This window comes from Thermobia domestica, chromosome 4, assembly GCF_964235325.1.
Source record: "Thermobia domestica chromosome 4, izTheDome1.hap1.1, whole genome shotgun sequence".
NCBI lineage: Eukaryota > Metazoa > Arthropoda > Insecta > Zygentoma > Lepismatidae > Thermobia > Thermobia domestica.
In genome coordinates this window covers 305,112,597-305,139,124 of record NC_137457.1, presented here as the reverse complement: position 1 = coordinate 305,139,124, position 26,528 = coordinate 305,112,597, and the positions used below count along the sequence as shown (strand labels likewise).

At 35.5% G+C, this 26,528-nt stretch overlaps 1 protein-coding gene across 2 annotated transcripts in view; it reads left to right on the top strand.

Annotated features, from left to right (window-relative positions):
• The window catches only part of LOC145684271 (uncharacterized), a 323,824-nt gene that overhangs the window by 98,213 nt on the left and 199,083 nt on the right, over positions 1-26,528 (top strand). For both annotated transcript variants that reach the window (XM_081756414.1, XM_081756415.1), the window contains exons 9-11: positions 871-929; positions 8,416-8,623; positions 23,895-24,150. In XM_081756414.1, coding sequence (XP_081612540.1) covers positions 871-929; positions 8,416-8,623; positions 23,895-24,150 — 523 coding nt within the window. The remainder of the gene's footprint in view (positions 1-870; positions 930-8,415; positions 8,624-23,894; positions 24,151-26,528) is intronic.

The window sequence follows — 26,528 nt, the reverse complement described above, 5'->3', positions numbered from 1 at the left end:
TGGTAAATGTTTATATATATGTTTAACACATCAGACATACTCTACAAGCTATTATGGATCAGGCCCCATGTAGGAAAAAAAAAAAAAACTACTCTGAATAACTCCTGAGAGAATATTCCTAAATAACAAATTATCACTAATAGAAATACATAATTGTACACAGAAAAAGGAAATAATTTTATAACATATTAGCATTGAAAGATAACTTCAACGCTAAAACTAAACTCCCAGACGCGAGCCTTCGCACCTTTCCTCAATGCGTGTAATCCTCAGCGATAATAGCTTCCCTCCCTGAGCAGCATAGCCCGTAAGCCTGTCTATCGAGCTTGTGAGGCTCAGGTGGAAGGGTCTCCAAGTGTTTTCAACTTACTATTTTATTACCGAAAAAAATCGAAATGTTGAAGTATTGACTTAATTTTATAAGAAACCAAAGACAAAAAAAAAAAAGGTAAAAAAAAAACAAACAAAAAAAAACAAGATAGGCCCTGCCTCTTAGTACGCTTCGCCACTGTTCATCAGACATTATCTATTATACGAGTAGATAATATGTTCTATGAAGCCAAAGGTTTAGTTAGGTGGTGAAATTGTTACATATTGATATTGTAATAAAAAATATTGTGCTTTCATCAGAGACTTATGTGTTATTTCTATTTGGACTTACTAAAGCAAAGCTAACATGAACCACACACACACACACACATATATATATATATATATATATATATATATATATATATATATATATATATATATATATATATTGAATTTCAATGTTTTTTGCTTATTAGTTTTAAACTCACAATGGCGTATTAAAATAAATTGTCTGCTCTGTATAAATATACATCTATTATATATTTATATTTTTTTCAGATGAAAATTTGGAGAGCCAGAAGTTATATTCGCGTTGTAGGCAAGACAGGATTTAACAGGTAGATATTTTAATTTAGTTTTTAGTTTTTTTAAAGCATAGAACTATAATACAAATTTACGTCTTTCTCCCTTTAGAAAAAAAAAACTTTGAAAGATAATTTAGAAAGTAGAGACTAATTGTGTTATTTTAATTTACTATTGATTTTGTCATTTACTGTGAAAGAAATAACTATCAACACTTTCCAGAGAATTCTGTGGGAAAATCTGTTTCACGTCCACCATATACTCAAGATTATTTTTTATATAGATTTTTACATTTAATATTAGATTATACTTAAGATAAGATGCTGTATGGAATAACAATATAATTATAACTTTTATTATTTGTTTATTTTTCTCCAGTTGTCATCTGAGGAGAGGTAGAGTGCTCACCTCTAGAGTATGAAGTTACTGGTTTAATCCCAGTTCCCGTCAAGTGAGCTTTGTGGTAGACAAACACCTTCTACGTAGATTTTTTTGAAGTTCTCCTGTTTCCAGCTAGTTGTTTGTATTTTTCTATATTTTTCTCTGTGTGCTTCCTGCAAGTTTGGTACTGTGATGTCTACTAGATGTGCTTCTTCTTTTTCTTTATTATTACGGTTATGTCCGGTCTATTAAATCTACCTCTCCTTTTTATTTGCTTATTACTGTAATGTCCGGTCTATTAAGTGTACCTCTTCTTTTTCTTTCCTTCTTACTGTGACTGTCCGGTCTATTAAGTGTACCTCTCCTTTTTCTTTGCTTATTATTGAGATGTCCGGTCTATTAAGTGTACCTCTTCTTTTTCTTTGCTTATTATTGTGATGTCCGGTCTATTAAGTTTACGTCTTCTATTTCTTTGCTTATTACCTTGACTGTCCGGTCCATTAAGTATACCTCCTTTTCTTTGCTTATAACTGTGATGTCCGGTCTATTAAGTGTACCTCCTCCTTTTCTCTGCTTATAACTGTGATGTCCAGTCCATTAAGTGCACCTCTTCTTTTTCTTTGCTTATTAATGTGATGTTCGGTCTATTAGGTGTATCTCTTCTTTTTCTTTGCTTATTTCTGTGATGTCCCGTCTGTTATGATGTACTACCGTGTCGGTTAGTATTGTGCTCTACCAGTATTTTTTTTTTTTTCGAGTGTGGTTTGCAGTTGTTATTTGTAATACGGTTCTTCTTTTGGTGTCATTTTCTGTTTCATTCTTATTTATTAATGGGTGATTTTTGTTATTTTGTCGTGTCTTCCCTTGTATTCAGTTTGTGTCATGATTGCGCATCCCACTTGTGATATGCTGTACCGGTATTGTTTCTGGATATATTTGACATGTTCTGTATTCGTCAGGTTGTATTGTAATGTTTTTAGAAGGTGTTTTCTGTCGTGCTTTTTATTTATTATGCGGTCTTGTATTCTTTGCTTGAAGCCTTCTGTCTCTGGATATAAAATCTCATATTTTCATCCACTGGAAAGTCGTATCTCTGTTTGAATGTTCTTAGTTGACTTGTTTCGGAAATCGCCCGTGTAACTTTCTTTTTTTTCTTTCTTTATTTCTTCATTACTTCCTTATAGCATTTGTTCCTTGAAGTGCTCTTATTACTTTCTGTTTCTCCGTTTGACTTAGGAGGAGTAGTGTTAATTTGTAGACGGCTATAAAATACACTCCACTCTGTTATAGCTCTGTGAAATTTTGAATTTTCTTCCTTTTCACAGAAGTAGTTTCTCAACATTTTGATTTTTTTGTATTGTATATTTTGGACATTGATTAGTCATTATCTTCCTTCCTACCTTCGTAATAAGTCTCTTCGTTTCTGTAGCTACTTGTGAGTGTGTTCTGCGCTCTGTCAATATTTTGTTATTCATAGTATTATGACGAATATTAATATCCTTGTTAACTTTAGTATTTCTGTGACTATATTTGAATTTATTAGAATCACACAGTAAGACTTATAAGGTTGTATTGTTAGTACGTCAGTTATCTGCTCATCACTCCAAACGATAACTCTTTAACGGAAGCCATCTATATCCCATACATACAGGGTGTTACAAAAATGTGTTACAGTATTTTTGGGAACAGATTCCCCCCACATCAAAATAAGAAAAAAAAAAGTTCATATGAGCCTGTGCTCAAAAGTGGATAGTTTCAGAGTTATAGGCATGGGCGGCGATTAGGGGGGGGCAAAGGGGGACAGTTGCTCCCCCACTTTTCTGAAATGACCTATTAATGTATAGAGTTCAATTTTGAAATGTAAATTTTATTTGCATGTAATTAGAAAAAAATGTTCCATAGTCTCTATAATATTTGCCGTTGCGTGAGTACGTATTGGTTGTCTTCCCGTGGAGTTAAGAAAGCTACAGGAATTGCGTTTTAATTGTCACGAATATCATCCAAAAATTAATCTATTGGAGCGCAACATTTCGAGCATACTTTCATTTCTTCTTACAAGGGCTCAATGTAAGTCCAATATGAGTTAATCAGCCGCTTTGAAACTGAGATAACATTTCGCAGAAAAAAAAAACTTTCACAAATTATTCTAATTGCATAAAAAAATTGACAGTTCGTAAAATGCCTTTTCTTCTTTCTAATAGTAAGGAATATTTTGATTTGATTTGATTTGAAATATTTTGAGTTTAACATCCCGTTCAACAGCGAGGAGATAAGAGACGTCGATCTACTGATTAACGTGGAATCCGATGGACTCCCGCCGCTAATCGAACCCGTGTCTTCCACGCCAAAGGCGTGTACGCTAGCCGCTTAGCCACAAGGGAGCTCAGTAAGAAATATTAATTAAAAGGAGAGTAATAAAAAACAGCTTCAACCTTTTCCATTGTTTTGCAGTGGTGTGTTTAGGAGTGTACGAGAACAAACATGTTTCGAGATTTCTTTAAATGTCGTAGCATACGCTTGTAGTATTTACTTTCATTTTCTAAGAGTAATGCATTTAATAGCATGTGTGGAACTAAAAATTAAGTTGTTCATTAATCCCCAGTTTCAATATAACTTCTTCAAAACAAGCCTCATTATGTATTACTATGATTAATATTATCCTTTGTATTTATTTGTTTTGCAATCTGTTATTAAATAATGTGGTCACATAATCTTCCAGACAATTTTAAGATGTTCATGAGCAAAGAATCAAATCTTACATCTTCGTTTAAGAATATAAAGGACTAATACCTACTTGCGTTGCTCTTATCAATTTACTTAATAAAATTTGAAATACGATATACGGTATTTTAACTGAAAAAGACAGTATCCTATTAGTTATACAACCTTTCGTCTAACAAACATTAGAAGAAACCAGGGAAACTAACATTGATATACAAATATTCAGATCATGTCTTGCCCCCCATTTTTAACGTCCAATCGCCGCCACTGGTTATAGGTGCCGAAAACGTGAAACAAGTGAACTTTAAAAGTTCATAGCTCCACTACTATGGGACCTATCGTACTCTGGTCAAGACATCACTGAGGACCCCGTATGTGAACTATCCAAATATCGATGTTTAACAATGCTCCAGTTCTTGCACACTATTTTTTTTTTTTTTTTTTGAGAGGTAGATGGGGAATGATCAAGTACTCCCAAACAACCTCTAAAAATGATTGTGCAAGTGCCGGGGGTTCTGAAACATGGATAATTGGAAAGTTTACATACTAGTTTCTCAGTGATGTCTTGACCCGACTAAGATGGGTCCTATACTAGAGGAAATATAGACCTTTAACCCCTTCAGAGTGGGTGGCGAGTTAACTCGTGTCTTCAAAACGCACCTGCTGTGCGGATGGCGTATATATATATATATACGCTTTCATTTTGCTTTGGCTATTTTGTATTGCGTATGGCGAATATACTTGCCCATAGTATATGAGTAATGTTATTCCCGACAATATTTAGCGAGTTTGCGCTCACCTAGGAACCCCAAGAGACCACACAGAAAAATTGCGCTTGATCTGTTGAGGCATTCCCAAATTTTGTGTAACCTAATTATATGATGATGATGATGATGATAATAATGATGATGATGGTGATAACCATAAATACGACAATGACAAGTTATAGTAGCTAATTAGAAGCAACAAAGATCATAATGCCGAAAATTTCATTGTGATTGCTTGAGAGGTTCAAAAAAGTTTATTAAAAGGTAACAAATTCCAAACTTCTATAAAAAAAAAAAAAAAAAAAAAAAAAAAAAAAAAAAACCTACACTTTTTACAGCGGTTCGCATCTGAAAATTACGCACTGAAGGAGTTAAAGTTCATTTTTACACTTTTCGGACCCTAGAACTACGAAACTATGCACTTCCGACTACAGGTCCGTATGAACTTTTCTTTTCATTTTGATGTGAGGAATCTATTCCCAAAATATTGACAAATTTTTGTAACACCCAAACACCCAATTTTTGTAACACCCTGTATAACATAACTTGTGAATTCTAATTTATGCACTAGATAGCTATAGCTATTATGTTGCCCGACTTCGTTAAGAGAGTGAATCTGTTAACATATTAACGGGTAACGGCGACTTATAACGCGGAATTGTATAATTTATACCGTTTCCCAAACATCGTTAAGATCATCAAGTTTAAGAGACTCTGGTGTGGGCAGGTCGTGTAACCGGAATGAAATAAACTAGGAACGCTTTTATAAAGTTTTAACTGTAAATCCAATTAGAAAACGACTATTAGGAAAACCTAGTACAATTGTATAATTAAGAGAATCATCAAGTTTAAGAGACTCTGGTGTGGGCAGGTCGTGTAACCGGAATGAAATAAACTAGGAACGCTTTTATAAAGTTTTAACTGTAAATCCAATCAGATAACGACAATTAGGAAAACCTAGTACAATTGTATAATTAAGAGAATCATCAAGTTTAAGAGACTCTGGTGGGCAGGTCGTGTAACCGGAATGAAATAAACTAGGAACGCTTTTATAAAGTTTTAACTGTAAATCCAATCAGATAACGACAATTAGGAAGACCTAGTACAACTGTATAATTAAGAGGATTGGGAAATTATTTTTCACAACATTACAATGTGTGATATCGGAATGGTATTTAGCAGAAACCCAATGTATTTTTCAGAGTAAATTAAGATCGCGTGTGTTGACCCGGGATCATTCTAGGAGCAAGAAACATTTCATTTTCTAAAAAAGGTTTTTTTTAGATATATTTCCCGATTTCCTCCAAACTTTCCTTTTCCCATACATCACAGGGGCATGGACAATATTGCAATTGAGAAATTATATCATTTTGAAGAAAACGACGTAATAACCATGAAATTAATTGAAATATTAATTTATACAGAAATTTTAGATCGCAATTTTCCCTATTAGTCTAAATTTTCTACTTTCAAACGGGATTAGGAATTTTTTTTTTCACATGTCATTATATATGATATTCCAATGTTATTTGGAAAAAGATATTACCATAACATCTTTGTATTATTTCAGAGTATATGTTTGGGTCGCGTACCTTCATCTGGGTCAGCTCTAGAGGGGCTCAAACTTCCAAAAAGGAGATTTTTAAAGAAAAAATTTCGATTTCCTCGAAATTTCCCTTTTCTTGTACGTCATATGCGCAACGTCCCACGTTGCATTAAAAAGCCTGTTTTATTCTGAAGAGAATGACGTATTAACCATGAAATTCGGTGAATAGTGTTGAAGCTGTAGCTAATTAAAATGGATATTCTGAAAAATGTTTTATTTTTCAAAATGGTGCCCATTTTCCAATATATTGCTATAGAGCCATAGTCATTATTCTGACCAAATTTGTTGATGGAGCAATCCGTTAATATCTTAACGGGTACTGGTTTCTTAACGGTGGATATCTATATCTTATATCCCATATATGTAAGCCAATATTTGCGTTCCTTTTATGGCAATAAATTGCTATAGGAGCCATAATCATTATTCTAAGTTGTTTGATGGAGCAATCCGTTAACATCTTAACGGGTAACGGTTACTTAACGGTGGATTTCTATATCTTATATCCCATATATATAAGCCAATATTTGAGTTCATTTTATGGCAATAAATTGCTATAGGAGCCATAGTCATTATTCTAAGTTGGTTGATGGAGCAATCCGTTAACATTTAACGGGTAACGGTTACTTAACGATGGGTATCTATATGTTATCTATATTATAAAATTGAAAGTAACTATGTTTGTGACTCTTAATCTCAAATTTTTGACGTAGATGCGGTTCTGGCCTGAGAGTATTTTTAGCTATTCACTTTGTAGAACTTTGGAGAGGAGTTAGGAGGGGGAAATAGAAAAAAAAATAAATAAAACTTAACTCTTGAACCACCCGACCGATCTCGATCAAACTTTCAACATAAATGAGATTCAGGACTGGAAAGTTCTTTTTTCATATTTTCTCTTTGACGGTAGAACTTAGGGGCGGGTGAGGGAAGGGAGGGGAGATATATATAAAAATAAATAAACCCTAATAACTCTTGAACCACCCTACTAAACTTGATCAAATTTTCAGCACAGATGAGGTTCGGGCATGTGGTGATTTTTTATTATTTTAGTTTGACGGTGCAACTTAGGAAAGGGGTGGGGGAGATATATGTAAAACAATAAAAATGAAAGTGATTGTCTTTGTGACTTCATTACTCTTGAACCATCCGACCGATCTCGATGAACTTTTCAACATAGATGAGATTCAGACTTGAGATGATTTTGTCATATCACTTTGACAGTGCAACATAGGGGAGGAAGGAGGGGGAGGAACAGTTATAAATGATCGGAAACGAGCGGTATTAGTGTCGAATCTATAGTTTTCGTCGTCGCTGAAATGCACAGTGACACTTCTGATGCTGATTAAATCCACATTCAGCACTGCAACTTGGGGGAGGGGGAGGAAGGAAATATATAAAAGTAATCTCAAATGACCAATATCAGTGTCGATTCCATGGTTCTCGGGGTCGCTGAGATGAACAGTGTGAATTCCGATCCCGTTTACATCCAAATTGAGCCCCGCATCTTGGGAGAGGGGGAAAGGGAAATACATAAAACTATCAAAAATAACCGATATTAGTGTCGAAACCATAGTTTTCGGGATTGCTGAGATGACCAGTGATCTTTCCGATGCCGTTTAAATCGATGACACTAAAAAACGAAAACACCATATTTCACGGGTACCAAACACATGAGATGTGGAGTTGTGCATTTAAATTTTCATTTTAACCCAGCGAAGTGGGTAATCGATGCTATTATCCCAATGTATATGTAAGCCAATATTTGAGTTTCTTTCTTTCTTTCTTTTTTTTTTTTTTTTTTTTGGCAATAAATTGCTATAGAACCATAGTCATTATTCTGAGTAAGTTGGTTGATGGGGGAATTCGTTAACATTTTAACGGGTAACGGAGTCTTAGTGTTGGGTATCTGTATCTCATACATGTAAATTTCACGTGATCCTCTTTTCACTATCTTTACCAGACTTTATCTGTCTTCTCGATTAATAGCAATATTATTTTACTTTCTAAATAGATAAAAAAATTAAAACTTTTCTCTATTTGATTTATTAGAAAAAGAAGTGAACCTATGAAGTCTATAAAAGAACATCTTCGTGCGAAGGAAGCTCAGAATGTGAATGAAAATTTTATTAAATGGCTTCCGGACTATGAAAGCATGTCTGAACATGATTTCCAGTATACACTAAGGAAAACACAAGAAGAAGAAACTTTTATACCAGTGCGAGATACGGGCAGCATACAGTTATATGTGTTAAGTAAGGTAAGAAAAATGTATTATTATTATTATTATTATTATTATTATTATTATTATTATTATTATTATTATTATTATTATTATTATTATTATTATTATTACTATTATTATTATTATTATTATTACTATTATTATTATTATTATTATTATTATTATTATTATTATTACTACTACTATTATTATTATTATTATTATTATTATTATTATTATTATTACTATTATTATTATTATTAATAATAATAATAATAATAATAATAATAATAATAATAATAATAATAATAATAATAATAATTTTAATTTCAAATTGTAAATATAATTCTCTTACTTTGATGTACAAAGAATTTAATTTCAAATAAGCACCAATACAACCCTGTAGGAATTACTAGTATAGCCCAAATAAGCAATGAACTTCGCGATGTTATAGAGTTGCAAACCATGTTACACATACAGGGGAAACTAGAAAAATATGGAAACATCTGAAAAATTGCACATTACCTGTATTAATAGCGAGTAGGATCACCTTTGGCACGCAGAAAGACCTGCAGTCAACGGGAAATTGATATATATATATATATATATATATATATATATATATATATATATATATATAGGTCGCGTATGGTTGTCAAAGGGATGTTGTCCCTTATAGAGATGTTGTCCCTCATCCATCTGCAAGTTCTTATAGAGACGACGGAGGTGAATAGCGGGCTCGCACCTTGGTCTTCAAAACTGACCACAAGGGTTCAATGATATTCAAGTTTGGCAATTGTGGAGGCAATGGCAGATGTGACATTTCATCTTCGTGCTCATCAAACCAGTCCTGGGCAATGTGAGCTCTATGAACAGGAGCTCTATCATCTTGAAACATGGCATTACCATCTGGAAACAAAGTTTGCATAATGAGATGCAGGTGGTCACTCAAAATAGTTACGTAGCCTTTGGCAGTGACATGTCCATGATGGGTCCGGCAGAATACCAGGATATGGCTGTCCAAATCATCACTGAACCACCACCATGCTTTACTCTTGGTAACAGACAATCTGTATCGTACGCTTGTGCTAGCGTTCTCCCCACGTAAACTCGGCCAGCAATTGGAAACAATGTAAAGAAAGACTCATCCGACCAGATGACAGTTTTCCACTGCTCCTTTGTCCAGTTTTTATGGGTGTTGCACCACTGTCTTCCTATAGCAGCATGATCAACAGTCACGAATGGTTTGGGAATTGCAAATCTGCCATAAATACCCTGCTTGTGAAGTTCTCTTCTAACTGTTTTGACGCTAACAGGATTTGTAAGCACTGTATTCAGCTCAGCTGTGACTTTTGGCATTGTGTGGATGCACAATCCTACCCAATGTGCATCTGTCTCTGTCACGCAATACATACACTTGCGTTCATACTGGTGCTTCGCTGATGCGGTCTTTTCGGAACACTCGTGGGCAGTTATGGTCTTCGAGACTGTGCCTCTTGATACACCAAACATTTCCATTACTTTCTTCATGGAAGCTCCCATCATACGCGCACCCACAATTTGCCGTCTTTGAAACTCTGTCAGATCAGACATGATTCACAATAACCTGCACGGACCATTCACTGAACTGTAACTAGTCCATCTGTTCGATTGGCGGGTTGTATACCTCACAGGATATACGGGTGAACAAAGTGACACTTACATTTATGCAAATCATGTTTGAAATGGTTACCTCTTTTATAACAGGTGTTTCCATAATTTTATTCATCCCCTGTAAGTATGGGAAGTCTTATAGAACGGCTAGATCCGTCCGTCTGTCTGTCAACAGGTATCAAAACTAAAACGTTAAGAATATAGCAAGAAGCGTTTTCTTAGAAGCGTTTCAGCTCCCCAAGAATATATTACATCTCCACCTTTGTCTTTATACTAAAGCCGGAAACGGTGGAAATCCGCTATCGCTTTCAGTTGTAATAATGAACTTTCTATTAGAAAAACGGTAAGAAATAGGGAGAAATGGATTTCTGATATGAATTCAGCGTCCGAAGAATAAATTTTACCTCAATCTTTATCTCTTCATTCAAACCGGAACTGGTGGAATTATACTATTTCCGGTTTCCTCACTGCTATAGTGAAAAAGCTGTAATAGATAGCTAGAAGCCTTTTTCTATATTGCAATATCCCGTCATATTAGAAGCATTCCGAATTAATAAATAGAATACGTGTTTCGGCAGAAACACCAATGGATGCCGTCACGCCGATGGAACACGAAGAAATAAAAAGAAAATCACTTCAACCCTTCCACAGGCTCTGACTCCAAAGACTAGCTATATTAACGGATAACTTGACGCAGAAGTCATTAGTTGTTAACTGATCTTATCTTCCCTATTTCTCCAAGCTGTAACGAGCTAGAGAGACTCCTTTAATATTACCTCTGTGCTGCAACGGGCAACAGGTATTCTCACCCATCTCCGCGTTGTAACGGGAAGGATATACCAGCCGTACCTTTGAGTTGCAACGGGCAAAAGATTCCTTTAGATCTAGCTGCAACGGTCAGGGTCATTCGTAACCAACAAACCTCAAACCTCCGAGCTGCAACAGGCAGGAGGTCCAATTATGGGTAGTGGTGTTATTCAGCAGGTTCGCACCGGTTTGCTAGAACCGATTGTTAAAATATTTTCAGTTCGCAGAACCGTTTGTTATATCCACACATAAACGCACCCAGACAGTGGCGTAGCAGCTGCCCCCGCAACCCCCGCAGTGCGGGGGGGGGGGCAAAGTCTTGCGATGAATAAAGATTTAAAGAAGTAGAACTTCAACCTTACTTCTGTCGGCTTTACAACTAGGGCCCATTCACTATACTTTGCGGGGGGGGGGGGGCGCAAAAGTGTGCTACGCCACTGCACCCAGACATACATGCACATTGGCTTAGCCGTGAAAGAAAGAAGCCAAACAAACTTGTGAAAACACCTCTGAACTTTTCCCGCTTTCTTACGTTGTTGTGAAAACAAACAAGTTTGAATTCTTTCAACTCAATAGGCAGATAGAATTTGAATCTGAATTCCGGGATATTAGGATCTGTAATTGTAACCAATGTGATATTTGTTTAATGCCTATTACGTGTGTTATCTACGTGTTTTTTAATGACTCCAATATATTCATTAGTTCCGGAGATATGCGCCTTCAAAGTAATGTGTACGAAATTTGTCTTTTCTCCGATATCTCGATCAATTGCTTGTCATGACCCATGCTATAATTCCTCAAAATATGGCTCTTTCTTGTTGGGACACCCTATATATATATATATATATATATATATATATATATACACAGCACCAGTTGTTAAAAAAAATTAATAGCACCAATGATTATAGGAGAAATAACTTTTGAGAAACTTACTATACCGTCTTAGTACTCTTACAGATATGCTTTCCAGCGTAAATTTTAGGTATAATAACAGTTGATAAGATACTTAACCAAACGAAAGAACACATTCTATCGTCTGCTTTTAGTCTCATTCTAGTATTCACCAATTCTCTGTTCAGCCTCTGCAAAGGAAAGAAGTCAGTTTGTCTCATGAAAAAAAAAAAAAAAATATCCGACTATGCTATCACTGCGTGGTCTATATGAGAACAATAGAATAATAGAAAGTTTACTCTTTTGGAGGGCTTAGAGAAAAACACACGCGATTCAACTATAGCGATGAGTGGTTATGTTCCTTTGTATTGTTCGTTGCAAGGAGAGTTAGTTTGCTGTTTTCCAATCTTTTCTTTTCTTTGTAGTTTTTGTAATTTCGTCAGTTATAGAGACTGCTGGTCGTAACTGGCAATTTAACTGTATCTGATCTCTCATTCTACGTGGTGTAGAGTGAGTCAAAAAATGCATACACAACTTAAATAAAGTGTATGCGTGTGTTTTCGAAATTGGCAATATGTAGTATGGAGTTTCGTCAATATATGTCACACTTTCATGACTGTAACAGGTGACGTATGACGCATGATAGTGGGGGAAAAAAAATGGGCGGTGCACACTTTGACATTTGTGGAATGAAAGTCCATTTTAAAGTGGTGTTTCAAGCTTGAAAATGTCGCTGAAGTTCAACGTCAGCTAATTCATGAATCTGAAACAGAAGCGTACTCATGACGTTGGTACTCATGAGTTGAAAACTCAGGCTCACTCAACCTCAAACTCATGAAATTAGGGAGAAGCTGAGTGGGCGTGATGTCGAAATGATGTTATGAGAGTGACATTAAATGAACGTAATGTCGAAATAATGTTGTAAGAGTACTATCGAGATGATGTGAACGTGGGGTCGAATGAGTGTGATGCTGAAAGGATATTCTGATCGTGAGGTCGAGTAAGAATGATATTAAAGTGATCTGAACGTGAGATCGAGTGGGCATGATGTCGAAAAGATGTGAATGTGAGATTGAATGAGTATGATATTAAAGTGAAGTGAGCGTAAGGTCGAAACGATGTTGTGAGCGTGAGGTTGAGTGAGTGTAATGTTAAAGTGATGTGAGCGTGAGATCGAAATGAACGTAATATCGAAAGGATGTTGTGAGCGTGAGGTCGAGTGCGTGTGATGCTAAAGTAATATGAGTGTGAGGTCGAAATGAACTTGATATCGAAAGGATGTTGTGAGCGTGAGGTTGAGTGAGTGTAATGTTAAACTGATGCGAGCGTGAGATCGAAATGAACGTGATATCGAAAAGATGTTGTGAGCATGAGGTCGAGTGCGTGCTACGCTAAAGTGATGTAAGCGTGAGGTCGAGTAAGGATGATGTCGATAAATGTCGTGAGTATAAAACTGAGTGACGTTAGGTCAAATCTTTGGCTAAAAGACTTGTTTCTTACTCGATGGTTTCAGAAAAGTTTGGCAAACCACGTTGAGCATGTTCAGTAACTGTACAAATGCATGAAACATATATTGTGCTTTATTGAAATATGTATTAAACGTGTGATATGATTAGTACTATTACATAATATAGAGTTTTCATTCGTTAAAGTGTATATCCAACTTTTTCTTTCTTTTACAGACTTTGTACTAACGGAAAGCGAAGTTTTCACACTGCCATCTGAAAAACCTGCAGCAGGCATTCATTGTATTTTAACTTGTGTTTTTATTCAGTTTGTCTATAACGACCACAACGAACCGCAAAGCCTGGGCTTTATACCAAGCCTAGAGCTGTTTTGCTTTACGTGTGGTAGATTCATGGGAAAATTTTGGTACGATTTGTGGGGCTGCCTTCTGAACGCACACTTGAGAAAATATCAAACATCAGAAGTGCATCAACAATGTTGCTAAACTTTGAAGACATAGTTAACGAGCGACGAAAAACCAGCATTTAAAGAAATATAACATGAACCAGTGGCGAATTTAGGGGGAGCTTCCGGGCTTAAGCCCCCCGAAATCTTACTATAGTAAAGTATATGAAATATCTTGCAGAATTTTCACATTTTCAGGCAAAGCAACCCCCCCGCACCGAAACAAAATCGTAAATACGCCACTGACATGAACGGAAACAATTATTTGAATTAAACGGTAATAATAATAATAGGAAAATATCAAACAGCGACAACAAAAATAAACAAAATGAAACTTCATGGCAATCGAATAACACTGTACTCTCAGGAGATGTTCTGCGTGTTGCAAGAGAGACGAGCCCGGCAAAATTTCATCGTTTTGGCTGAAGATCGGAATATACCCTCTCGTTCTGTTGGATGGTGAAATCGGCAGATGCAGGTCAAGCTTCATGACTCCTTGTGAACACTATAATCCTATTTAGATGATTCTGTCAGTAAAATTATCAGATGTTTTGTTCTACTTTACTCCCAAACCTGTAGGGTTGACTGAGCTAATGGAAGGGGATAGGAGAGTTATTAATTGACAGTCGTGGAACTTGCCGTACAAAATTTTAACTGTGTATTCTTTTAATAAGTTATAGATCTGAACTGTTGCATGATTTAAGGGGGCAGACTACTAAATATTTTTGAAAAGCTAACAATTTTTCTTTTGCCAGTTTTTCGTAAGTGAAAAGAGATAATGAAATGTAACTTACCTCAGTAATAGATAATGTTATTCTACACCCGAAAATACGAATCGGAAGATTTTTCAGTGTTGCCATCCATAGAAATTATCGTGTGACCAGAATTTGAATTACCCAAAAATCTAGGTTATGGCAGCGACTAGAAAAATTAACTTAACAGCAATTGATGGTTTAAAATGTTGTCTGTGTTCCTTGTTAATTACTTTTTAAATAATATTTGTATTTATTTTGGAATAAAGAGTCCAAAATAAATAATTTTTAATAAACAGTAGAATTGAAATACAAATATTATTTAAAAAGTAATTAACAAGGAACATAGACAACATTTTAAACCATCAATTGCTGTGAAGTTCATTTTTCTAGTCGCTGCCATAACCGAGATTTTTGGGTAATTCAAATTCTGGTCATATTGTAATTTCTATGGATAGCAACAATGAAAATTCTTCCAATTCGTATTTTCGGGTTTAGAATAACATTATCTATTATTGAGGTAAGTTACATTTCATTATCTCTTTTCACTTACGAAAAACTGGCAAAAGAAAAATTGTTAGCTTTTCAAAAATATTTAGTAGTCTGCCCCGTTAATACGTATTAACTATAATCTATCTTGTAATTCATTACGATATTTATTTATTGGAATATTTTCGATAGGCTCCATTGTCATGCTCATCAGTATTAGTTATGAAAGCAACTGAAGAACGATGGGAGCAAGCCAATACAATGTCGGATATGATTTCTTAATTATTGCCAGTGTCTTCATTAACTTTCTACTGTCCTACGTACTTTTAGTCCCATCTAATGAAGCATCAGCGAAAGTGTTCATAGTTATGTATCATTAGTGTTCGTGCTACGTATCTGTCTCTTTGTTTTATGTATATATACGAAGGGTATTATTGAACAGTAACTGGATATTTTGAAAGCCATAAATCTGTCTTAAATAATCAAAACCTTTCTGAAAGCCGGATCCGAAATATATTCATTTCAGGATTCCGCTATTTGAAATCATAATAAAATCTTGAAATTTTGATTTCAATATACTTAGAGTAGGACACAACTTAGTCCTAGAGGTAAATATACCTCCTATATAGATAACTACTAGTGTAATTTCTTAAAGAGCTCACAAATGGATTCTTTAATTCTTGTTCTTATTAGTTATGGCAATGATTTTAAATTTATAACACACTGCGGGCCACAAGAAAATAAAAATCTCACTTAGGATCCAGTTTCTTTACCCTTCTCGAGGCCACTTCAAAACAAAAATCTTACTTAGGGGCCATTTTCCTTATCCTTCAGAAGGCCAGGACAAAATAAAAATCATATTTCGGGATCATTTTACTTACCTTCCTGAGGCCGCGACAAAGTAAAAATCATACTTGGGGGCCATTTTACTTACTCTTCCCGAGACCACGATAAAATAAATATCATACTTGGGACCATTTTACTTACCCTTCACGAGACCACGATAAAATAAAAATACTTGGGGGCCATTTTACTTTCTCTTCCCAAGACCACGACAAAATAAAAATCATACTTGGGGGCCATTTTACTTACCCTTCCCGAGACCACGATAAAATAAAAATCATACTTGGGGGCCATTTTACTTACGCTTCCCGAGGCCACAATGAAATAAATATCATACTTGGGAGCCATTTTACGTATCCTCCCAAGACCACGACAAAATAAAAATCATACTTGGGGACCATATTCCTTACCCTTCACGAGGTTTGAATCAAATAAAAAAAATCATACTTGAGGGTCATTTTCCTTACCCTCCCCGAATCAACATACGGGCCAGGGCCATGACATACATTTTCTGAATCTTTGTTCTGTTCTATGTATCCTGCTTCTTGCTTCATATCTAAGACAATTGGGGCCTGAGTTATAAGTAATTTTATATGAAATCTGTACTTTTATAATAATAATAATAATAATAATAATAATAATAATAATAATAATAATAATAATAATAATAATAATAATAATAATAATAATAATAATAATAATAATAATAATAAGACAGCTATCAATAGCCTTATCTTGCAGACTGAGCTTGTGTTAGGGTATCGGAGAAGATACTGATTGTGAACAATCGGACAAGGTGTTAAAAAATCGTGGTAACAAAAGAAAGGCGTTACTATGAATATAAATAATGAAAAATTGTGTTGTTTTAGGAATGTAAGCCATAAGTGCCTGATGTTATGCGTATGTTTAAGAGAAGCTAGAGCCAAATGTTGGTGTTGATATTTGGGATTGATGAGCCAAGAGTGGCTAGTGATATCTTAGGTTGAAGAGCCAAGTGTGGCTTCTGATATTTTTAGGTATATGGTAAAGCCAGGTGTGGCTTATGTTATCGGACTAGTTTTGGGTTTACAGAAAGGTTTCTGTATTAAGTGTAGTGGTATAAGTCAATTAAAGGTAGACTGTAAACAACAAGTGGTATAGTCATTCATTGATAGGCTCTGGTACATTTTGAAATTTAATTAAAAGTAAATATTTTGGGCTTGTAAAAAAATTAAACAATAACCTAACAGCTTGGTAACCCCAAAAGATTAAAGAAGGAAATAACTCTCCAGTTAAAAATCGAATCTTGATTCAGGTGTATTATGATTTCAAGCTACATTCTTTCTGTAGTACATGGCATTAAAGAAACAAAAATGATAATATTGTACATTTTTTCAGTTTTATCCTCGGACCAGATGTAACATGCCTAGGGCTGTCATTTGCTCATTGCTGACTTAGAGAATTATTATCAGTATATAGAACGTAGATGGGAAGAATTGTACTCTTCATACTGTAATTATCTGTGTGAAATACTTAAATTTTAGAGCTCAATACTAGTCTGAAAAGGTTAGAGTATATAAAGAGTTACAAAAATGTGTCAGAATATTTTGCGAACAGATTTCTCACATCAAAATAAGAAACAAAAAAAAAAAAAAAAAAAAAAAAAAAGGAAAAAAAAGTTCATATGGACCTGTGTTCAAAAGTGGAAAGTTTCGGAGTGATAGGGTGCCGAAGACGTGAAATAAGCGAATTTAAAAGTTTCTAGCTTCACTACTATGGGACCTGGGTCAAGACATCACTGAGGAACTGCTATTTAATACTACTCAAATATCGATCTTTCAAAACCTGCGGTACCTGCACAATCGTTTTTAAAGAGGCTGTTTGGGAATACTTGTTCACTCTCCACCTACCTCTCTAAAAATTAGTGTGCAAGTACTGGCGCATCCTAAACATGGATATTTGGATAGTGCACATATCAGTTCCTCAGTGATATCTTGACCTGACTACGATCAGTCCTATAGTAGTGGAACTGTGGACCTTTAAAATTATTTATTTATTTTACGTTTTCGGCACCCTATAACTACCAAACTGTGCACTTTCGACCCCAAGCACATATGAACTTTTTTTTTTTTTTAAATTTTGATGTGAGAAATCTATTCTCAAAATATTGTTGTGACTTTTTTTGTAACACCCTGTATGCTTTACTTTTCCCTGGACACATTACGTTAGAAGATGATCAGATTTTTTTTTTGTTTTGGAGAGGGAGGGGTAATAATAATAATAATAATAATAATAATAATAATAATAATAATAATAATAATAATAATAATAATAATAATATTTATGACGCTTAAATTAAATTCTGTTTTACACTTACTACTACTTATTTTAACTTATATTTATACTAAAAATGTAGCAGAACGAAGCTGCAAAATTTCGATGAAGGCAACAGAACGCTTGCTTCCAAATTATCAATATTAAAATTTAAAAACTGAACATTTCAAGGTGAACACATTATTTATTTATTACCCTGTTTTGCATACAATTGAGGCATACAGTTGTCAAAAATTGCAAAAATAACGTTGTACAGTTGTGGTTGTTTCCATAAGTGGTAAAAGATTATTTCGTTAACTTCATAAAAAACTTTGTAGGGCACTTTCCTACTGGTGCATTGAAGCTCGTCGCTACTTAAACAACGTTGGATGGGCGAGATACTGAAGATGACCTAGTTACCTTGATGCATAGAGTTCATCAATTGAATTTTGCAGTTGCTAATCGTTTTCGATGGATATTCCAACAAGTGCACTCGACAGGGACCGGAAAAGATGGTAATCTGGAGGAGACATATCTGGGGAATAAGCCGGATAAGAAACGCAATGTCTTTTTTTTTTTTTTTTTTAGTTTAAGATCACAACCCAGGGATGTGTCCTTGAAGCTAAAGAAGACGGATGATTAATGAAACTGAATGATTGCGAAATTAATTTTTATGTGTTGTTCCACCAGGAATCGAACCCGTGATCACGTGCAGCAAAGGGACGCGCTAGCCACTAGACCAGCCCAGAGGACAATACACCGGATTTAGAAGTATCTCCCATTGAGGTTGCTGAATGGTAACGGTTGACATGTGTACTACATGTGGTCGAGAGTTCTTCATGTGGGTGGTGAAGCCATGTTGTTTCTTCATCCTTTTCACTCTACTTTTTTTTCTTGAGTTGAAAACGTTGAAGTTGATTACACTATAAAGCAGTAGTGATGGTACGATTAGAGGGTGGAAGTTCACTGTGGATAACCCCTTCCATGTGCCACCAGACACACAACATTGTTTTCTGGCGATTCAAATCCTATTTGGAACGGTAGTGATACCGTTCAGACGCATTTTTCCCTCTCGTTAAAGTCAATATACCGGCACCATTTCTCATTTCCGATAACAATACGTGAAAGAAAGAACTGATATTGACGACAGGATTTACAATAGCGGATAGGCCAAGAACCACATATGGTAATTTGCTAGATCTTGTTGTCTGCACTGAGCGAATAAGGCACTTACGAATGCAGTTGCCTCCGCTCCATACTTCAGATCCTGAAAAACAGAAATTGAATAGCTCTAGCAAAACCATAAAAAGTGCCAGTAGAGTAGCCAGATTTGTGTTTGGGAGGGGGGCTTAGTCTTATATATATATATATATATATATATATATATATATATATATATATATATATATATATATATATATATATATATATATATATATATATATATATATATATATATATATGAGAGTCATTGCAAAAGTCATGACAACCATCTTTTTCTCGAAAATGGTAACGAATAAAAAATTCTGAAATATGCAAATTGAAGGTTAGTTCATATGTAAACATTACATGTAGGGAGATAGATGAACACACACACCACCATAAAGATATAGCGCAAGAAAAAAGACGAAAATTTTTTTGTCGTTTCAGGGGTAAAACCACGTACCTGTGACATCTAACAAGTAAAGGTTCACTCCCAAGAATCAAAGATCCGGAAACTGCGCATATATTTAGATAGAGGAGGGTCACGAAGGAATACTGGTGAAATATGCCGGGCCGACAGCAAAGGATAAATCCAATATGAAAGAAGTAGTTTTAGTGGGGGTGATAATAGAAATAATAGACAAAATACTAAATTCAATTAATCAATTCAACTAAATTCAATCGGTTATGCCAATCGACTTTTGCAAGCAACCTCTCATCCACTTCCCATGGGCAGATTGACTTAATGTTTGTAGATTGATATATGTATGAACACTACACATCTATTGGTTTGAAATTTCGCGGACGTTGACGTATTGAACCCAATATGGTCGATCAAAATGTCAATGTGTCAATCACTCGTGTCTGAAACGTAGCCATTGCAAAAGTTAGGGAATAATGTGCTAATATGATTTTCAATCGATACAATTTTAACTTCAGACCTTTCTAGCTCCTATACGTTTTGATGTCTGCCGCTATTTGGTTTTCGAATTTTACTTCTTCTTCTTCTAAACCTATCCCAGTTACAGTTCTTCTAAAACTTACCTGTTACATATTTAGTTTGCTGTAACAATATATAGAATAATTAATAATTATGTGAGTAACGAAAAATATGTTTTTGATTTGCGCCGGGTTCGAACATAGGACCCTTGGATCATAAACCACGATTTTACCTGTGTAGCCACGGTGAGTGTTGGCAAGGGCGATTTTTGTTATATATGATATGGTTTGCAAACTTTAAGACGCGTATTCTAGGACGTTTGTGGCTAGTGCGTTCTAGACCTTACCAAATGAACAGTATATGTTTGCATGTAACACTTCAAACAGATAACACAGGCACTGGCAACATTTTTAACTTACTGGCATTTTACCTGCAAAATCTTTTCAAGTGAATTGTAGATGATTTTTATGCGAAACCACCTGAACTGTTTACAGCGTATATTTTATATGCGTATTTCGCGGTTATATTGGATACACGATGTAGAAATTTTGATCCATTCGTATTATTTTGCTCACCTACTAGTAGTAATGGACCTTACACCAAATTTCGTTTTTGTAGTACTAGCTGTTTGGTTCAGGATTTTGTTCTTCCATATTGGTTTTCAGATGGCGATATTTTGAACCGTTTAATGCTTTTCGTACACGTTTAGTGATACTGTACTTCCATAGTACAATTCGTTTTCCAGATACGAGTCGTTGACACATTGATATTTTGATCCGCCATATTGGGTTCAATACGTCAACGTCCGCGAAATTTCAAACCAACAGATGTGTAGTGTTCATACATTTATCAATCTGCAGAACATTAAGTGAATCTGTCGATGGGAAGTGGATGAGAGTTTGCTTGCAAAAGTCGATTGGCATGACCTTCGGGCGGCCATATTGATTTATCCTTTGCTGTCGGCCCGACATATTTCACCAGTATTCCTTCGTGGCACTTTTCTATCTAAATATATGCGCAGTTTCCGGATCCCCGATTCTTGGGAGATAACCTTTACTTGTTAGAGTCCCTACCATTTTGTGGATTTTTGGGGAGACTCCTGATGTCATGGCATGCACGTAGTTTGTAATGTACTATTGTATACTGTTGGAATTGACAGAATCACTTTTGGAACGACAAAATTTTTTTCGTATTTTTCTTCTCGTGCTCTATCTTTATGGTTGTGTGTATTCATCCATCTCCCTACACGTAATGTTTACATATGAAGTAACCTTCCATCATTTGTACATTTCAGAATTTTTTATGTGTGTGTGTGTGTGTTGCGCCGGAAGATTTAGTTTTAATAATAATAGTAATACTTGCATTTTGTCTGAAGGGTTTCTTTAGATATTTCTTCGTTGCTTCTCGACTGCTGTTTTTGCACATTTTCTTCGCCAAAATTAACACCACTACGTCTTTTTTTCCGTTCTACCCACTTTTTTAAAACGTTTTCGAGCCTTTTTCTGAATTAATATCTTGTTTAAATCTTTCTCAGTTGTTTTTTTCGGTTCATTTGCACATTTTCCTCACCGAAATTAACACAATTGTCTTCTTTCCGCTTTAATCAGTTGTAAAACATTTTCCGACATTTCGCAATCGGAATTGTGTCTTATTTCGAGACTCTAAACACGTCTAATTCATGCAAATCTTCTGAACTGCTCTAATTGATCAAACATTAGAGATTGCCTTGACATAGTCAGACACTACAAGTTTTTATTATTGCTTTGCATCCTCTCGTGTTAAACATTTTCCTTCAAATATTTTTCATTTGATTGAAACCAAAACATCAAAGGAAAATCTCTATTTTTTACTCCTCCGTTCTTTCTTTTTTCTTTTATTTTCCCTTGTAGATTGACCGTTCCCAATCAAAATAGACGATGACACGTCACGTGTTTTATTACTTTTTGTCGAGGTCAATGATATCTTGAGCTCAAATACGTCCATTTTTCCTTAACCCTTGAACTAAGGTAAAGTTGTTTTTTTTTTGGGGGGGGGGATCTCCTTTTATGATCAGAAAGGTACTGATTCTTTTCAGTATTACCTGCTCAGTCTGCAAACTTCGGTTTTGGGTCAAAGAAGATACTGAAAACTGTGGTCATTGCTGTATCAAATAATAGAGCAAATAATAGAACAAATAACTACAAGATCACCATATGGATATAAGGCCTCCTCCCTCTCTTTCTTTCGTTTCTTTGAACTGCAGGGATTCTTGGCAAACTCGATTTCCATACCTCCAAAATTCAGACATTTTTAAAGAATAAAGACGCAGTTGGCGAACACCTTATCTAGGAACTGTTTTGGGGGCCGCGGTGGCTCAGTGGTAGAGCGTTCACCTCTGGTGCATGGGGTCCTGGGTTCAAACCCTGCTCCCGCCAAGTGAACTTTGTGGTGGACAAACACCGTGTGCGTGGGTTTTCTCGGGGTTCTCCCGTTTCCTCCCACTTTCTTCATTCCACCATTTCATTCATTACTCATCATCACCGTCTCCTCTAGCCTAGCCAGCACAGTCGTGGGACATAAAACTCAAAAATTTCATTTCATTTTCTAGGAACTGTTTATAGTGTAATCAGTGGTGCCCACCCCCCTCATGTCCATGACGCACCCCCCCTCAATAGCGTATCCGTAGGTGTTCTTCCATGAAAAAAAAAATCTTTTCGATTAATTTTTACACCCTCTCAAACATATTTATATAGATTTTAACCCCCCCAAATATTTCAATGACGCAGTTTGCGTCATAGCCCCCCCTTGTGGGCACCCCTGGTGTAATATTTTGTTTTGAAATAGAGTACATAAAAGGCAATTGCTGTTCGTTCCGAAAGAAAAAAAAACTACAAACATCAAAGTATCAAAGTACATGATCGGAAATCTTTAAGGTGGGGACTGGACCCTCTTCCTACGCCACTGAAAAGTGCTACACATTACTGATAACAGCTGCTATTTGGCATATTTCACAACACTGCCATCATCACTGATGTCTGACAAAAAAAAAAAAAAAAATCCCGAAAATGATCGACACAAATTAATGAATCAATCAACTCAATACTAGCTATAGGAGGCCGAAAATAATTTACATCAGGGCGCAAAATTTCAAAGTCAGTGGTAATCGCCAATCCAAAAATGATGATCGCCAGTATTTCTCACGTATAAATTACGAGAGGTCCCCCTACCCACGAAGACAAACCATTTCGATTGAGGGTGGGAAAGGAGGGGCGAATTACAACGTTGTGAAGACTTCACATTCTGCGTTTTCTCTCTCTCTCAGTGACAATTATTTTCGTGCGGAACAGAAACTGCGATACCGTGTGAGTTTAGGCAGAAACCATTCCTACTAAACACTGGTCACCAGGTCTAAATTTCTAGTCGCCAATGGCGACCTGGCGACCGGAAATTTTGCGCTCTGATTTAGATATCGAGTCTCATGAAATTGTGTGATCTATATAATCTATCTATCTGTAACTAACCTCTGTAATTGTTTTCTTCCCAGCCTGTTGCTCTGAAAATTGATGACGTGTGTTTGGAGATTAATTGGCCCTGGATCTTCAATCCTAATACTGAATTCTTATTCTATTGGGAAACCTTGATATTCTTAGTGGTGTTATGTGTCTGTGCAGTTTATCCTTACTACATTGCTATTGAACGAAAATTGCCTGACTATATGGTACTTCCACATATCATCGTTAGTATTCTGTATTTTTTAGATTTCGAAATTTGTGTTCAGACTGCTGTGGAAACGAAAGGAGGTAATATTTTTTTTTTTTAAATAATATTTACTTAGACTTACAATAGAGATAGTATTTTAATTATACTAGACTTATATTCGGAAAATTATAATGGAACAAATACAACCTGGAATCTATGACGTTATTTGCGAACGCAAAAATACTTATACAGGATGTTACATAAGTGTGTCACAATATTTTGGGAACACATTTCTCACATCTATGACGTTATTTGTGAACACAAAAATACTTATACAGGATGTTACATAAGTGTGTCACAATATTTTGGGAACAGATTTCTCACATCTATGACGTTATTTGCGAACGCAAAAATACTTATACAGGATGTTACATAACTGTGTCATAATATTTTGGGAACAGATTTCTCACATCTATGACGTTATTTGCGAACGCAAAAATACTTATACAGGATGTTACATAAGTGTGTCATAATATTTTGGGAACAGATTTCTTACATCTATGACGTTATTTGCGAACGCAAAAATACTTATACAGGATGTTACATAAGTGTGTCACAATATTTTGGGAACAGATTTCTCACATCTATGACGTTATTTGCGAACGCAAAAATACTTATACAGGATGTTACATAAGTGTGTCACAATAATTTGGGAACAGATTTCTCACATCTATGACGTTATTTGCGAACGCAAAAATACTTATACAGGATGTTACATAAGTGTGTCATAATATTTTGGGAACAGATTTCTTACATCTATGACGTTATTTGCGAACGCAAAAATACTTATACAGGATGTTACATAAGTGTGTCACAATAATTTGGGAACAGATTTCTCACATCTATGACGTTATTTGCGAACGCAAAAATACTTATACAGGATGTTACATAAGTGTGTCATAATAATTTGGGAACAGATTTCTTACATCTATGACGTTATTTGCGAACGCAAAAATACTTATACAGGATGTTACATAAGTGTGTCACAATAATTTGGGAACAGATTTCTCACATCTATGACGTTATTTGCGAACGCAAAAATACTTATACAAGATGTTACATAAGTGTGTCACAATATTTTGGGAACAGATTTCTCACATCTATGACGTTATTTGCGAACGCAAAAATACTTATACAGGATGTTACATAAGTGTGTCACAATAATTTGGGAACAGATTTCTCACATCTATGACGTTATTTGCGAACGCAAAAATACTTATACAGGATGTTACATAAGTGTGTCATAATATTTTGGGAACAGATTTCTTACATCTATGACGTTATTTGCGAACGCAAAAATACTTATACAGGATGTTACATAAGTGTGTCACAATATTTTGGGAACAGATTTCTCACATCTATGACGTTATTTGCGAACGCAAAAATACTTATACAGGATGTTACATAAGTGTGTCACAATATTTTGGGAACAGATTTCTCACATCTATGACGTTATTTGCGAACGCAAAAATACTTATACAGGATGTTACATAAGTGTGTCACAATATTTTGGGAACAGATTTCTCACATCTATGACGTTATTTGCGAACGCAAAAATACTTATACAGGATGTTACATAAGTGTGTCACAATATTTTGGGAACATATTTCTCACATCAAAATAAAAAAAAAATACATATGGACCTGTGCTCAAATGTGGATAGTTTCGGAGTAATAGGGTGCCAAAATGTGAAATAAGTGAACTTTAAAAGTTCATAACTCCACCTATCATAGTCGGGTTAAGACATCATTGAAGACCTGGTATGTGAACTATCCAAATATCCATCTTTCAGAACCTCTGGTACTTGCACAATCGTTTTTAAAGAAACTGTTTGGGAGTACTTGATCAATCTCCACCTACCTCTCTAAAAATTAGTGTGCAAGTACTGGAGCTTTCTTAAACATGGGTATTTGGGTATTTCACATAGCAGTTCCTCAGTGATGTCGACCCGACTACGATAGGTCCCATAGTAGTGGAGCTATGAAATTTGGATGTTCGCTTATTTCACGTTTTCGGCACCCTATAACTCCGAAAAGGGCTAGCTCAGGAGAGTAATGCTCCCGGAAGTAGGAACGGAAAACACAGTTCTGATTGGTTGGCGTTATCTGTGTCTTGCCACGTTGCATTCAAATAGCAGAATTCAGACGACAGTTGTTGTCGGTCGTCGTGGCCGAGAAGTTGCGCCTGAGTTTTCGTCGAGTCAACACGTTCTGTGTTGCTCGCGCCTTGGTGCTGATTCTGCCAGTAGTGATCGTTTTTTTTTTGTTCGAGTTTTTGTTGTGCTTTTTGGACTTGAGCAGAGTGAGCTTACCACTTGATTTGGGTGATTTCTCCCCGTTTTTGTTAAGTGAAGTGCAAGATTACGACTGATTACGATGGCCAATATTAGGCTTAACACTCTTCGCGTTAGTTTTCAACC